At 39.7% G+C, this 17,456-nt stretch overlaps 1 protein-coding gene across 2 annotated transcripts in view; it reads right to left on the minus strand.

Annotated features, from left to right (window-relative positions):
* The window catches only part of LOC111339844 (transmembrane protein 43), a 42,394-nt gene that overhangs the window by 23,449 nt on the left and 1,489 nt on the right, over positions 1 to 17,456 (minus strand). Inside the window, exons 3-11 of one of the 2 annotated variants that reach the window (XM_088760663.1) lie at positions 15,620 to 15,754; positions 13,797 to 13,891; positions 13,354 to 13,403; positions 12,111 to 12,251; positions 11,901 to 12,019; positions 11,364 to 11,441; positions 9,996 to 10,097; positions 8,866 to 8,983; positions 7,930 to 8,766 (exon numbers count right to left, since the gene is read on the minus strand). In XM_088760663.1, coding sequence (XP_088616789.1) covers positions 8,558 to 8,766; positions 8,866 to 8,983; positions 9,996 to 10,097; positions 11,364 to 11,441; positions 11,901 to 12,019; positions 12,111 to 12,251; positions 13,354 to 13,403; positions 13,797 to 13,891; positions 15,620 to 15,754 — 1,047 coding nt within the window. In that variant the 3' untranslated portion in view covers positions 7,930 to 8,557. Of the gene's footprint in view, positions 1 to 7,929; positions 8,767 to 8,865; positions 8,984 to 9,995; positions 10,098 to 11,363; positions 11,442 to 11,900; positions 12,020 to 12,110; positions 12,252 to 13,353; positions 13,404 to 13,796; positions 13,892 to 15,619; positions 15,755 to 17,456 lie in introns of those variants that run through there. The other variant, XM_022946570.2, reaches the window with a different exon arrangement.

Genomic DNA, 17,456 nt, shown 5'->3' on the forward strand with positions numbered 1-17,456 from the left:
AGCCTTCTTCGATGCCTTATCTCGATCTTAGCTGTTTTTGCCGAATCCGCTATTTTGAACTGAAACCATGGCACACAAGAATGAAACGGAAGCGATTTCTTCGAAGACGGCTTCCGCACTCAGCCAACGGAACAGCTTCTTTTAATCCATCTATCCTGGAAAACAATCTCAGCTGCAACATTCATCCACAACCTGGACCAAACTCTACTTCTAATTCCTCATCAACATTGACGAACGCAAACATTAGCTTTCCTTGCAAAATGAAATCAAACATCAGGATTGCTCACCTAAACACCCGTTCCTTGAAGTCGAGGGAACACTCTAATTTGCTGAAGGAATCTGTTGTCTCAAATAGTTTTGACATCTTTACGATATCGGAGACAAGGCTGGATTCTTCAGTCAACAACGAGAGCATTCATATTTCAGGCTACACTGAGACCGTGGCCCACACAAACCTGGTGGCGGTCTATGTGTTTATATCAAGAAAAACTACAAAGTATTGTCAATGGAGAATGTATGCTCAGTTTCTGATAATAACTTTCAGTAATTGTCGTTAAAAGTGCAACGCCGCTGTAGTAAGTCATTTGTCATCTGTACAGTGTATCGACCACCGAGTACCCCATTAAATTTTATGGACGATCTGGCCAACAGTCTTATCCAATCTCTCCTGTTAGGTCTTGATGTCATTATATTGGGCGACCTCAATTGCAACCTTATTCAAGATAACACAGAATCTCGTGCTTTAAACGATTTTTGTTCGACCTTTAACTTCACTCAATTAATTAATAAACCAACCAGAGTTACGGAGAATGGCGAATCGTTAATAAACGTTGTGATGACTACGGATGATAAACTTATTGCCTCAAACGACGTCCTTGTGTCTACTATTAGCGATCATAACCTGATATATATCTCGCTGAAGTTAAAAAAGCCAAGGATCAAGCCCAGTTACGTAACTATCAGAAGCTATACTAATTACAGAGCCGAAAATTTTCTGCGTGATTTGTCATATACGCCCGTTCACATAATAAGCCTATTTGACGATCTCAACGATCAAGTTGGTGTATTCAACGAACTGTTTTTGGAAGTACTAAATCAACATGCTCCAGTTAAGAGGGTAAAAGTTAGATCTAAACCTAATCCCTTCATCACACCAGAAATTCGTCAACTAATGAGAACACGCGACCAATGGCGCAAAGTTGCGGGAAAAACAAACGATCGTCTTCATTGGAACGGATACAGATTTTTTGGTCAAGAAGCGAAAAGGGAGATCCGTGTGGCCGAAAATGTTCACGTCAGGACTCAGATCCTGGATGGTAACGGAAATTCTAACTCAATCTGGACAATCATTAACCGATGTCTACCACGTAAACGACAAGATTGTCTTATGGCCTCCGAGGATCTCACTGGGTTAGCTAACGAATTAAACGACTTCTTCACTTCTGTCGGCAGCACTACTGCTCATATATCCACCAACGTTAGCCCCAAATTATTTGTGCTCCACCAAGTCACAGAAATTCTGGTGGAAATGGCGATTAGAAGACTACCACCTAACAAGGCTTCAGGGATGGATAAGGTATCTTCTAAAATTCTTAAACACGAAGGCGCGCAATAAAAGGAGCCTTAGATCCCACTGGACCATTTGTCAATCAACCGTCGTGTGATGTAGAACTCTTAGAGTCAAGTCAGCTTGAGCTACAGCTACTCCAAAGCAGTGAACAGCGGACGCATTCCTCAAAATTGTTTTATGTCTTCATCACAATACAAGAATTTTTGAGATTTGTATTTCCTTTCTCCAATGGAAACTGTCTTTATTTGTGGGGGTAAATTTGAGATCGAAGTAGGTGGCTCGCACATTACCTCATGCCACCATGCTGGTGGAAGTAAACAATAGATATCTCATTAGCTCCTTTTGTTCGTCCACCAGCATTTAAATCTGTCCAGCACACGTCAACGGTGAGTGACAAATGAGCCGAGGTCTTCCCAGGGAAGACTTCCTCATATAGCGCGCCTTCGTCTTTAAAGACAGTCTACCCAGTACACCGACAACGATTAACCGCATATCTACTGCGAAGGATCGTGCATCATACGTATTTAATACCGCAGTTCAAAATATATGAACTTCATATATTCATTGTATCTGATTTATCATCACGGGTTATTTACGAATCAACTTAACGGCCTGCTCCCAGTTGGCTTGTTAGCTCAATTGGTAGAGGGCTGCACTAGTATCGCAGAGGTCAGTGGTTCGAATCCCGTACAAGCCTGATTTTTTTCAGGTCTGATTTTCGCTATTGCATAAATAACGCTATCTACTGCGAAGGATCGTGCATCATACGTATTAACCGTATTGTGAAGAACTCTTTTGTCACCAATACGTTTGCACGTGCATGGTAAACAATAGAAGTCACACCTATTCTTGAATGCTGCAACCCAGATGTCCCTCACAATTACCGCCCTATCTCATTATTGCCAGTTGTCTTGAAAATTACTGAAAGGTTAGTACATGGACAACTTATGGAGTATCTAATTAGAAACAATACATTGGCAGTACATCAGAGCGGAAACAGAAAACTTCACTCAACAGAAACAGCTCTGTTGTACGTTACTGATCAATTACTCCAGGCTATGGATAGCAAGAAAGTCTCCATCATGGTCTTTTTAGATATGTTCAAAGCATTTGACAGCATTCGACATGACATCTCGTTATGTAAGCTACAAAATTTCGACTTTTCACAGAGTACGTTGGATTGGTTCCAGAGTTACCTTTCTAACCGACGACAGTGCGTTCGAATTGGTGATGCAGTTTCTAAAGTACTCCCGCTTGAGTTCGGAGTTCTGCAAGGTTCTATTTTAGGTCTAGTTCTGGTCACAATCTACGTTAACGGCCTCCTTTCTGTTCCTAAACGTTGTCTGTCTGCCTCCTATGTAGATCATTGCAAACTATGCTTGTCCTTTTCACCTGCTGAATTAACCACGTCTATCTTTGCCTTGAACGAAGATGTCATGAGAATATCTCAGTGGTGTTGTAAAAACTCCCCTTTGATCAATCTGGACAAAACCAAAGTTCTAGCTGTTGGAGTACCACAACTTTTGAAGAAACTGTCATCATTCAGTATAACACTATTTGATAAAGAATTAACACCTGTGCCTGGTGTTAAAGATTTAGGTGCTCTTCTCGACACATGCCTCAGTTACAACGAACATATCACTAAGACTGCTTCGAATTGTCTCTTTAAATTGATGCAAATTAACAGAATCAAGCATCTCCTGGATAGGAAAACGCGTTTGTTAGTAATAAATTCTTTTGTTTTTAGTAAACTTCAGTATTGTTCAACTGTCTGGAGAAATACCAGCAACAGCAATATTGACAAGTTACAGAGGGTCCAAAATTTCGCTAGACGAATTATTCTGGGATTAAGAAAGTATGACCATATTTCGGATGGACTCCGACCACTGGAATGGCTTCCTACAAGAGAGAAATTTATTCTAAACGATGCTACTATGATGCGTAAATGTGTTAACAAACTTCTTCCGAACTATCTTGCTGATATGTTCAAACTGTGTTCCCAAGTCCATAATAGACAAACTCGATCGTCTGGTGCTTTGGATATACCCCTATGTCGCCTGTCAACAGGGCAATACTCTTTTGCTTTCAGAGGAGGCGAGCTCTGGAACTTTGAATGATAATATTAAATCCTTAACATGCCCCAAGAATTTTTGGCGTCATTTTGCGAATGTCTTACTAGTTTGATGATATATATATTTTCTTTATTTGTAATTTACGATCTTATTGTATTTATATCCTTAATTAACTTAAATTCTAAATTTGTAGTTTTTAATCCTATTGAGCTGAAAAACCCATTTAGGGAGCATCATTTAAAAAGTATGTATATATGTATGTTTACGTCACGACAATGTACCACATTCATGGGGAAAACAAGCATTAGCCATATGAAATTTTCCTTGAACTTTGCAATGAAACTTGCAAATTCGAGATTGACACTGGTGCGGCTAGAAGTATTTTGAGTGATGGGACGTACAACAAGTTGCGTGACAAGGTGGACCTGAGATGTTCAAAGGCTGTGTTAAGCACATATACTGCCGAGCGGACATATAATAATAACAGTTTATTGAACTCTCTTGCAGTAACCTACTGAATTAACGAGTTATAATACAGTGAAAACTTGATAAGATCGACTATGTACATTTATGTATACATTAAGTACAAGTTATATACACCACACCAGAACATGCATCACATTTGTTAAAAATACTTAAATATCTCTGACAGGGGAGGTGATTGTTCCAGTTGAGTACCAAGATCAGCAGTACAATTTTCCAGCCATTATAGTGAAGAGTCATGGTCCCAATCTTCATGGTAGAGACTAGCTCCAGGCGGTCAAGCTCAACTTGCAAAATAATATTCAACATCCAAGAGAACAACCCTCAGCTACATAGAGTCCGGAAGGACACAAGGATGTGTTTAGTGAGGGAGTGGGTACACTCACGGATACTAGGGCTAAAATCTATGTTGACCTTGGGGCTACACCCAGGTTTATGAAGGCTGACCAGTACCATACGCACTCAAAGCAAAGGTTGAGACGGAGTTGGATCGGTTGCAGAATGAAGGCATATTATCACCAGTTGAGTTTTCTGAGTGGACGGCACCCATAGTTCCTGTTGTGAAGCAAGACGGAACAGTACGCATCTGTGGAGATTACAAGTGTACAGTAAATCAGGTGTCTAAGTTAGACAGTTACCCAAATCCGAAGACCGAAGATTTGCTTGCAACACTTAAGGAGTAGGAGCAGGTTCACGAAGCTGGATATGTCACAGGCCTATCAGCAGCTGGAACTGGATGGAGATTCCAAAAAGTTCACAACAATAAACACGCAAGAGGGACTTTACCAGTATAATAGACTGCCCTTTGGCGTTTCTTCTGCACCCGGGATATTTTAGCGCACAATGGAGAACCTACATCAAGGGAGACCTCACGTGGTTCTGCGAATTGATGACATCTTAGTCAGCGGCAGGGATGACACTGACCACCTAGCTAATCTTGATAGAGTGCTTAATAGGATTTCCATAGCCGGGCTAAGGCTGCGACTGGACAAATGCCTGTTCATGCAGCCCACCGTCACATACTGTGGGTATGTTATCACCGAGGATGGTATCCATCCTATGAAAGGTGGATGCTATCAAGAATGCCTCAGAACCAAAGAATGTTAGTCAGTTACGAGCATTCGTAGGTATGCTCAACTACTTCCACCGTTTCTTACCTGATGTAGCTACTGTGCTGGAGCCCCTGCACCAGCTGTTGAGGAAGGAGGCTAAGTGGAAGTGGCTGGAAGAACAGCAATAAGCTTTCAATAAAGCCAGAGTCAGGTTACTTAAGTCTGTTGATCTACTGTACATTTTGACCCCCAAAAGGAACTGGTTCTTGAAATAGATGCTTCCAATTATGGAGTGGGTGCAGTCTTGTCCCACAAGATCGAAAATGGAACTGAACGACCCATTGGATATGTTTCCAGAACCCTACTGGAAGCTGAAAGGAACTACTCCACCCTGGAGAAAGAAGCGCTGGCTATTATTTATGGTGTCAAGAAGTTCCACCAATTCCTGTATTACCATTTGTTTACTATCCAGACAGATCATAAACCTTTGGAAGGGTTATTAATTGAAAAGAAGGGGATTCCTTCCCTAACGCATGAAGCTTTGGGCAATTCCCTTGTCAGCATATGAGTACGAGATACCGTACAGGGCCGGTAAAGCAAATGGTAACGCAGATAGTTTAAGTAGATTACCCTTACCTGTGCCTTTACCTGGCGAAACGATCCTGCTCATGGAACATTTGGAATGCACCCCAGTACATAGTGGGCACATTAGGGAGTGGACCAAAAGAGACCCAGTACTCTCTCATGTGCTTCGCTATACCTTGGAAGGATGGCCCAAGTAAGCAAACTGGGAAGAGTTAACCCCTCACTACACTAAACAGACTGAGTTGATTGTGGAAGATGGCTGTATCACTTGGGGAACTAGAGTTGTCATACACCCCCCCCCCCCCGCAAGGAAGGTTTAAAGTGCTCTCTGAGGCCCACCCGGGCGAATCTCGTATGAAGACGCTGGCCCGAAGCTATGTTTGGTGGCCCGGACTAGATCAAGATATTTTAAAGAAGGTGAAGAGTTGCATTAAATGCCAAATAAACCAGAGATCCCCAGCAAAAGCACCTCTTCACCCTTGGGAGTGGCCAGGACTTCCTTGGGCAAGAATTCATGTTGATTACGCTGGTCCTTACAAAGGAGTGATGTTCCTTGGGGTCACTGACGCTTACTCAAAGTGATTGGAAGTACACCATATGAAGTCCACAACCTCAAGTGCTACAATTGAGAAGCTCAGAGAAATATTTTCCATACATGGTCTACCAAAAACACTAGTCAGCGACAATGGCAGTAATTTTACCAGCTTAGAATTTGAGGAATTTATGAAGAAAAATGGCATTAAACACATCAAGGTACTATCATATCATCCTACCTCAAATGGGTCGGCAGAGAGAGCCATACATGCCTTTTAGGAAGGCTTTGAGAAGATGAGAAAGGGAAGTATTCAAACAAAGTTATACAGATTTCTTCTCAGCCATCGAACGACCCCTCACAGTACGACGGGAGTTCCACCAGCCGAGTTACTGATAAGGAGGAAGCTAACTGGATCAACTCTACCCAAGCATAGCGAATCGTGTCCACAGCAAACAGTCCAAGCAAAAAGCAGCACACGATTATCATGCTAAAGAGAGAACCCTGGATGGAGGTCAAGCGGTGTATGTGAAAGATTTCTGATACAAGAAAACATGGATGTCGGGTACAGTGGTAAACAAGACAGGTCCAGTATCGACTCGAGTTCAGTTGGATGGTGGGTCAGTCGTCCAACGACATCAAGACCGTGTTCGAGCATGCGAAAAGGAAGAGGTTGCAGTTACAGTTGCCAGTGAGGTACTGGAGGCCACACCCATGGCAATTTCTGTCCCTGTTGCTACTCCTGAACCTGATGCCTCTTCAGACAACACAAGCAGTCAGGACACCCCCGAGGCTCTGTCAAAATCCCCTGCCCAGCCACCTGAAGATCACAGCTCTAAACAGTCTCCTCCCGTGCGGAGACGGGCTTGACCTGCATATTTGCATGACTATCCGAGTGAAGTGTGACCTCAGACTTAAACTAAGAATCCGTTCTTGTTTTTTTCCGTGTGCGTGTGCGTGGTCAGGACTGTTCATTATTCATTAGACCTAAGTGCGAGTCTAGAGGGGAGGAATGTGATGACGTAGTTAGTTCTTATTTCACATGACTTGTAACTTGACCCCTTTGTTGACCTGTGGTGATAGAACAAACTCTTCCGCTGGTTATTACAGTAAGACAACGCTTTCTAGAAAATACGGGCACTCACCATAACAAAATTATGACATAAATATGTTCAATATAAATTTTAACCTCACGATAATAGCTTTTTAAAGACATGTTTTGGTATGATTCTAGAACACTTTTAAAAATGGCCGATAAATGAAATCGAACCAATTTGGGCATGTTGCGCTAGCCAACGCCAAAAAGTGGGAAAAAGTCGTAGCAGCTTTTCCCCACCGACAGGTTACCAACAGGTTGCCAAAACTTTGGCCTGAAACAGCGAAAACTGTCAGTCGCCTGTTGGCCAACGGCCCGGTCGACAGTTGGCCGACAGTCGGGAACTGTTCTTCACTCAATAAAAAGAAAGGCATTTCAGAAAATCGCTCTTGAAAATGACTTTCATCCTAAAAAATGACCGAATTCTGTGTATTTTCAAGTACTAAAGCTCTTGAAAATGACTTTCATACGAAAAATGACCGAATTTTGTGTACTTTCAAGTACAAAAGTGGAATACTCCGTCATAAAAATGGCTCATGTTAAGTGCAAATTGTAGATATGTCTTCAATCTTCAAAAAACCGTGTTAAAACTTCTAAAACTCAGAAAGATGAATTTTACGAAGCCTAATGGGCCAATTTTGGTCCAGTCCTCTCTAATTTAGGGCTCTTAAAATTGAGGCCACGTTCAAATTTGCCACGTTACCGTTTATGAATAACTAATTATGTCCACGCATTCTACCTGATGAATACCCCTGTACCTCATTCCTGGTCTTTCGAGTTTCCCTAAGAGTTCGTTGGTGCCTTGGTTGAAAAGTGAGAGGGGGGGAGAGAAAGAGAGAGGGGGGGAGACGGGAGAGGGGGAAGAGAAGGAGGGAAAAAGAAGAGGAAGAAGAAGATTAACTTTGAATTGAATAACGCAGATCGACGAAGGTCTGCTGCTCAAATCCTCGTTAGAGGGAGGGAGGGAGGAAGGGAGGGGGGATATCGACATTTGCTTTGTCCGGCGGTAGCGAAAATTTTAATAACTATTTCCCTTAAGAAAGCACGTTAATCCCACCGTATTCTTCGCAGTCACATTGTCTATAGTCCTTCAAAATTATATCCCTAGTTTAGTGACTAACAATGCTAAAACTGACTTCCTTAAACGTTCGCGATAATGTAAACTTTTCAGTGTTTCCTTTGATTGAGAGCTTGTGCTCGCCGTCTGGACAGCAGAATTGGGACAGCGGCAGCTGCCAGCAATGTCACGCCCAGAATTGGCCGATGAGCTATCCAGCCAATTGCTATGGTAACCAGGGACAACGAGGTAGCAAGACAAAGGCACAAAAGCGTCAGGCCCAGGCCCACAAGTTCGCGGACAACAGGCAACCAGGAGACTGGAAAAGAATAGGAGAAAGCGTTCTTGGTAAAAGTCATGTGAGGTAAACTTTTTCGATCGGTTATCTAAATAGTAAATGGAAGAGGTGATCACTTACTCAAAGCAACAAGAATACTGGTCATCATCTGAAATCCAAGGAACATCATGACCCAGCCTACCCCCCTAAAAACCCATGTTAGAGCCGTGTTGGCTGACTGTTCGGCTTCAAAAATCTCCTAAAAAAATAAAAAACAGTCGATTAGTCCATCAATCTAACAAACGCACATTTGGCATTTACTGTATTTTTAAAACAGAAATGCTCTAGTCACTTCTGGTCCCAACAGTATGTGGAATGCTTGTTACATACGAACCGAGTATGGTCAGTATGCGACCTAACTCACCAAAGAAAGCAGACAGGCGCTTCGTACACCTGCTTTTTTCGCCTGTGTCCTCTGACCGATTGCCTAAGACGCGCTGCACAGTCCTTGAAATCAGTTAAGATATTCCTCAAGTGAAAGGGAGAGGGAGGAAAAGAAAAAAACCTTTTATTTACCCTCGGCAGTGTTACTAGCACAAGCGTTAGTGGGGCCGGGCAAACAACTGAAACAAATAATTCAAATTGAACATAACATTGTTAAGAATCCCAACTGGCTATTTATAAGCGAGGCCGAGGATTAGAACTGACTCGGAGCTTCCGTAAAACAAATCCAGGTAGTGGTCAGGGCGGGGACTCGAACCCGGGAGTGGTGGATTGCGAGTCCGACACGCTGACCACTCGGCCACGCTGCCTCCAGCAAGTCTTCTTGATTAAGGATATAAATTAATAATAATAGTAATAATAATAATAACAATAATAATAATAATACAGTTCTCAAAAACGCATTATACACAAGTGTCAATGCTTTTACATAAGATTTAAAGTAATTACAAAATAAGATAAAAATTAACTATAAATAAAAAGCGATCTTAAAAAGGTGAGTATTGAGCCTGGTTTTAAAGGAATCTAAAGTTTTGGGAATACCGTATAAAATCAGGAAGTTTTTTCCAAAGCACGGGGAATGCACACGCAAAGGATCTGTCGCCATAGGTAGAGGTTCTAGATCTTGGGACAGACAGATTGATTATCACGAAAGTAGAGTGTTCAGGTAATATTTTTGCCATTGTCAGGTTTGGGGTGAAGAAACGAGGAAACACCCAAAGAGAGAAAATCCTCTGGACATGTGAAAAAATTCCGCACTGTTGGCTCACCTCAGCACTCATTTCTCCAGGATAGAGAAGCTCCAATGAATCGCCAGATTTTGTGTGATAATGTGATAATTTTCCACCTTGTTGTCGGGCTACAATACTAACCTGTCAAGAAATAGCGACAACTGATAAGTCATTACAAAAAGGGTAGAACTGTTTATTAAATTTCTGCATCACCATTAATGCGAGGACATAAAAGATATTATGATAAAAGGTGAGATGCAATCAGGATTTAGCTGGTACTATCCATACGATAAGCTAAATTACGCGCGTATTTTGATTGGTCCTTACTTATGATGTACTGGAGGAGAGGCACATGGCTGAGATCACCTTGAACTGCGCCTTGTGTGCCACGTTTTTTTTTACCTCATTTAGGACATCTGTGATATGTTACTGAATCTAGTCTGATTTTAGCGCATGCGCATTAAAATATAAAACTGCTTACACGCACGCACGCACGCACACACGCACACTCACATATACTCATTCATTCATACGTACTTACATAGTTTATTTGGTGACGCAGGTCAGTTACTAGCAGCATTAAGCTGATGTGGACCTGCCATAAATCTACAATGCAGTACCTGGAAGTGATACTTTTTAGTGTGTTTATGTCTGCTAGGAAGACCCTTACAACTGATAACTCAAATGCACGCTGCTTAGCCGCACTATAATACATTGCACGGTTTATAATGTTGTACAAGGTGGGTTAGACCCTTTAAACCCTAAGAATGACCAACATCTAATTTCTTCTTACGATATCACCCCTGAAACAAACATTAAGGTCATGAGAATAAAAGAAATGATCAACAACAACTGAAAGTCTTGCCTGATAAGCAAATTCTCCTTGTCAGCATTTTAGGAAAGGTATAGAGACCAGTATGGAGAATATGCATGCTGATGTAAGGTTCCAAAGGGTTAAACACAAGGCTGTGTTCTAAGGAAAATTGAATGGAGCCCAGTACTCTGAAACTGTGAAATCCAGGGTGCCCGGCATATGCTTTTCATGAGAAAACTAAAATTTCTGAGTCACCCAAGAGCAAAAATTAAGGTGCCAGGGGCCACTGGGTGCTGCTATGCCACAGCCTTGAAACCCTAGAGTATGACTATTCAATGGAAGACTACTGAGGACTACTTTCATGAGGTCCTGTGGGAGGTGGTTCTAGCTTTTACGTCCTTGTATAAAACTAGTATGCATCTCTTCGGCTCTATGCTAAACACGGTGGTGGACTTTGTTATTTTATGCCCATTTCCATGCATGAGAGACCAGTGGTGCCAAGGCTAAGACGTAGTGCTTTCCCTTGGTCCTGTCCGTCCAACATTACTTTCTCCACTCATACATATTAAAAGGGAATTATAAGAGAATGATACCTTCATTGGATCTCCCAAACCTGAGTGTGGCTTCCCACTTAGCCCAGCATAAGAAAACTGGACTCTTACATCTCCCACCTGTTGATAAAATAGATATAAAATTGTCCTTAAAACTCTCAGTAAATTTACTTTGCCTTGGATCAAGTATCTTTTGACCCTGATTCAATACACAAATTATGTGATTTCTAAAAATGTCATTTCAAAGGATCACTAGAAACGCTCCCATTGTGTCAGGATGAAAGTTACTACATGTAGTTCTTAAAAGAACTATCAGCGTAGGCGACACTGACTAACGTTTCAACAACCTGAGTGGGAAAGAACACAAGTAAAATGAAGAGTTGTTTTTCATACAAAATAATGTTGTAAAACCAGGTTGTGAAAACAAATTGGTCAGCTTCCCTGTAATGATGGTTATTGGCTGTACATCTTAAGCAGTTGTGATTGGTTAACTAAATTGCTCTGATAGTTCAGTCCCAACAGACTTACAATGGCCTAACACAACTGACCATTACGAGACTTAACCACAAATCAACTTACTTTAGGATGAAATTGGTCCATAGTATGATAAAACATCCCGTTATGAATAGAAATCATCTTTCCATGAGGAACTTCTCGGGGACTTAACGGTTGGAATACATCTATTTTTCCAATAAGTCCTAACAACCAAAAGATAAAAAAGTCAGTCCCCTGATTTACAAATCTTGCCTCTCCCCTGTGGTCAGTAACTGACCCTGTTTCCCAGCATACCTCTGGACAGACTGAATGCTCCAACTCTCACAGAGTCTGCCTCCTTGATGTATGACTGTACTGGCATACTGTTTGGATTCTGATGCCCAGCAGGGTTATCAAAGCCATCACTCCTAATAATGGTGTCTCTCCACTCAGTGGCTGCAAGAAATTAAGACATTGCAAGGGCGTAGCCAGGGGGGGTCCTGGGGTGCCCGTGACCCCCCTTAGTAGGCCTTTTTTAGAGCAAACAACCTTCAATACTCAGATGGCGAAAACGCCACGACAATTATCTTGGCCGTAAAAGCCATTTTTGAAAAGCCCACTTTTTTAAAATTTGTTTTTTTTGTAAAGTATTTTTGTCGATGGCTCTTGTATTTAGTTAATATGGGCCTTCATGCCGCGATAATACGACTGAGCCCGCTGATACATGCAGGGGAGTAGCGGTGTAAACGGTGAGTAGCCTCTGTGATCCCCCCTTTGAAAAATCCTGGCTACGCCCCTGTATAGGGAGCACATATAAGACTTCAGGGGCCCGTTTCTTGAAAGTCTCGATAACTTAACAGACCTGAAGCCCTGTTTTAAAATAAAAATTTAAAGGTTAGGAAACAGGCTCTGGCACCCAAACTTAGTTTCTTTGGCTGATAGTTTTATTGTATCATTTTCAAAACTTTTGAAATCCCCATCTTGAATGAAAACAGAACAACAGAACAGCTTTACGGGCCCATTAAGTTAATGGGACTCTTGAGAAACAGGCCCCTTGTCATTTGTCTCACAGACATTCAATTAAAAGTTTGTGTATAAAATATAATATATTAGCTTTGGAAATACCATTGATTTGTCTAAATCAAGCTTTAGAGGTTCAGATTCAAGCAATAGTCAAGTTACTGTACACTGTTCCTGGGTAAAGACCCTGTGGTTTCACAGGTGAATTATCTTCATCCTTAGGCATGTATGGGAACTAGTAAGATAGTAATCCCAATTGCTTGAGATTTACATAGGGCGGACCAGGAGACCATTAGGGAAAAAAAATAGGAGGATAGCCAGCTTTTCAACTTGTTGAAGGCCTGTTCCCTCAAAATGTTCCATTTTTCTCTCTACATTTGTAAGATTCATATAATAAAAGTCAAGTGAGTGGAAAAAAAATTGTATCTACCAGTAAGTATCTACCACTACAAAATTTCAGTTGAATTTGTCTAAATTTATCACTTAAAGTTTTAACCTCTTTTAAGAATAAGAAGACCTGACAAACATGCAAACTCACTGTATGAAAAGGTGGTTTCTACTCTTTTTCGAGGTCCTTCATCATATTCCCTGAAATTACAATCATAACTTGACATTATTCCTTATGTTGCAGTTCTACATTACCTGTCAGTGCATATTTACGGTGGTCTGAAGAGAACAAGGAAAAAAAAACCAATAACTTGCTATTTAAAATAATAAATAAGATATTAACTCAGGAGTGTCAAATCAGACTAATTATTACTCTACACAATTTTGAGATATATGAGTCTGAACAAAGGGTGATAAATTTGATAGAAAACTTAATTATCAGCTCTTTATCATCTTCACCTTCTACATACATTACAAAACCAGTTTTTTTTAAAACAACTCATTTACAAGCAAAAGTGCAGCAGCTAAAACAAGGAATCACAAAAAAGATCAAATCTTCGGAGTGTAAGAGTTTATTTTGATCAGTAAAAATACCTGGTATGTTTATGCTCCACCCACTGATACATTTCAACCTTTCGTCTGAGTTTGACAGCCTTGACTGCAACACCATAGTCTGAGTCACTCAGTGCCTGATGACAATAGCCATCAAATACAAGACTAGTATGTTTACTGGATAAAATTATGTTACGTTTGGTAAGAGTGGATATTGAATAATAACAATACAGTTGAACCTTGATTATTCAGACTCGTGGGAATGGACGAAATAGTTCAGATAGTAGAGGGTCCGGATAATCAAGAATATGAATATAACTGCCAACCAGATCGGTTGCAATGTGCTTTAACTTTATAACATTACCGCTGATTGTGATTGCTAAACGAACAAAATAATTACTAGTTATTGCAAAATACAAGTAGAAGGAATAGAAATGTAAACAACAGAGGAAAAGCAATTGGACAAGGAAAAACAATAAGAAACGCTGTATGATCTTGAGACACGAAGGATGGAAAACTAAGAGTAGATTGTAGGAAAATAATTGACAATTTTATCTAAAGAACTCTGATGCTCTAATGCTAAATTTTACTGAGAAGCTTTATACAGATGAAATCAAACAAAGCAAAATTATACAAAAAATCTAACAGAATATAAATCAATGTGAGTGGAAGAATGCAAAAAACAATAAAAAAAATTTGCATGACGTAAAAATTCATTAGGAACATAAATGGAAATAGCTAAAAAATAGGAATGCTGCACTAACAATCAATATTAATGAGGAACAAAAACAGTACTGATTGAATTAAGAAAGAGACATTTAATCCTGAAACAAAACACTTGCAAATCATTTTGAAAAAGATATGATCTACATCTTCACTGTCCTAGGTGAATACCTCTAAACGTGTTTTTACATTAGCCTGATAGGTTGAAGTACTTAAAGTTTGTCTTAAAGAAGAACATTGCCTTTAGTTCAGTCTTTTCAACACAGCAGTTTTAAAAGAATATGGCTATGGATCTTGATCATGACTACTAAATATTCTTGAAAAAATTGGGACCAGAGAAAAAGTCTGGATAATCAAGAAGTCCAGATAACTGAGGTGTGGATAATCGAGGTTCAACAATAATAAGAAATTACCACACAACAACAATGATTATCCTGGCTACTTTCTGATCACCATGCAGTTTACACTAGCTGTTCCCTCTTGGTTTGAGCTGATTGGTCAATCAGGATATAAATAAAGATTTCTATTTTTCATTTATTTATTTTATGATTATCAAAGTAAGCATGCCAAGCTAGTATGGTATTTTTGTTCTGTTAAATTGAATAGTAGAAAAATCAAATCAAATTGTTAACTGTCAATGCACTTTCCAGCACAAAGGAGATGAGAAGTCAATATAACATTTTATTACACGACTCATGCAGTCAGAGGGCCAATAACTAAAATCAACCAATCAAAATGCTCTATTGCCAGTCAATATTCTCTCAGTATTGGACCGGGCACTGTCCTGAATGGTCCCGAATGATACTGCACTTGTGTCCCTTTGAACCTCAGTCATATAATAAATCTCTTATTAACCAAGCTTGCTCGGGACCGTACTGGAAGAATAAATTATCGACCCTCGGTCTTTTTCGTACGGACCGAGCACAGCTCGGTCCATACTGTCAAGACCTCAGGCTGATATTCTCCCAGTACGGCCCTCGCACTTGGTTAATAAGATATATAAACATCGAATTTTCAAATATAAAATTATAAGAAATGAATGGCAAACAATGGGCAGAATTTAGATTAAAATCTTCGGGTTAAAAAAGCCTTACAACCAAAGACTCAGTGCAAGAGATAACTCAATCAAAAGTAATACTTACTCTGTCTGTCTGAAGACTGCCAGAGAGGTGAACCAGTTTATCCTGATATTCAGGACTAATTTGGTCAACATAATCAATATGAACTACTTGTCTCAAACCCTCATCCAAAGATAATGCGGTTTGTACGGCCCTTCCCTGTGAATCAAAGTGTGAGCTATATAAAATAATTTTTAATGGAAAAGTGCATACATGTTCAAAGCAAGTTCTGAATTTGTTACCAAAGACTCTGACCTTTTTTTAAGGATTGGACTTTGATTACATTTTTTTCAAACATTAAAAATCTAATTTTTGTTGAAATATTATTATTTCAAATATGAAGTTCATTTTTTCCTTAATTATATATGTTGTGGTTCAATTTTATCCTTGGTTTAAATTTTATTTTCCATTGTTTCAACCTTATTATTATACATTACCATAACCAAAAACAATGGAAAATAAAATTTAAACCAAGGATAAAATTGAACCACAACATACAATGATACATGCAGTGTTATGTCCCTGCTGACTGTACAGTCAGCTACTGAAAAAAATCTCTCAAACATATTTACAGAGAAATAAAAGAAGAGCAATGATTGGCTTTCAAGAGGGTGTGGTAAAGGGTAATTTTTTGTGATTTGTGAATGGCCTATTTTTTTTTCTCTGAAATGTGAAATGGCTTGTCTTTTTTTTCTCATGAATTGTGATTTTATTAGTAGCAATGAAATGTGATTTTCCAAAATAATTCTCTATGAAATGAGAAAGAAGTATTTAATTCATCGACTAAACCGTGATTTTGGTTGTAGTTTCGACAGTACTCAACAATGACCATGAATTGTAAAAGGACTGATTTATTTTCTGTGAAACGTGATCTTGACTCCCCCCCCGACCCCTCCCTTTACCACCCTTTTTCAAGTTAGAGCCCTCAGGTTGATCAAATCCTTTTATCACTTTAATATTAAACCTTAGCTTGACAACCTAATATCAGTATGCATTTTCTCTATACTGTTCTCTATACATTTCTTAGGGTGAAGATGAGGAGAGTTTGCTTAACAATCCAGAGCTTCTGTGGTTGTTGATCATTTCCATTATCCTCATGACCTTAGCATGCATAGGTAGTGCATTGAGAACGTAATAAAAGTACTTGTACTAATAGTAGTGATATTACTGCAAGATTACTGAATAATGTGAAAGTATAACTGTTATCAAGTAAGATTATTATTTAGTTCTTATTAACCGAGCGGGAGGTCTAAAAGGGAGGATCTTGACCGCGGTCGCCAGTATACAGACCAAATGCAGTGAGGTCTGTACCAGCAGCCGCAGTCAAGATTCTCCCGTACAGACTGACCTAGCTGGGTTAATAAGATGTTTATTATATGGCTGTGTCTTATATGCCAATTTTTTAAATTCTTTGTACCTTCTTTTTTTTAGACTGGTCTAGATGCCCGTCCAAATAGGAAAATCTAGACCGCTTTCAATATTGATTTCAGCCAATCAAATTCGTGAATTCGGTAGTTCCCAGTCCTTGCGAGACACAGCCATATAATAAACCAGCTTATAAGATACTTGATTAATGAATAAAGACAGAGTATAGTAAGCAATGGAAGAGTGTGTGTTTCTACTCAATAAATACATAACAGCATGTGATTTAGGGGTGATATTGTAAAGAGAAATTAGATTTTAATTATTGATTGGTGCATCCATTCAGATCAAAGAGACAATCTGTTTCACTCTAGATCATACTAACTGTGCTTTTATGGACTACTAAATAAATGGAAAAGGACACAGTCAGTGAAACGTTAACATTTTCAAGAAAATGAAATCAGAACACTGAATATAAAGGAAAAGCCACAAACAATGA

This window comes from Stylophora pistillata, chromosome 5 (assembly GCF_964205215.1).
Source record: "Stylophora pistillata chromosome 5, jaStyPist1.2, whole genome shotgun sequence".
NCBI classification, from domain to species: domain Eukaryota; kingdom Metazoa; phylum Cnidaria; class Anthozoa; order Scleractinia; family Pocilloporidae; genus Stylophora; species Stylophora pistillata.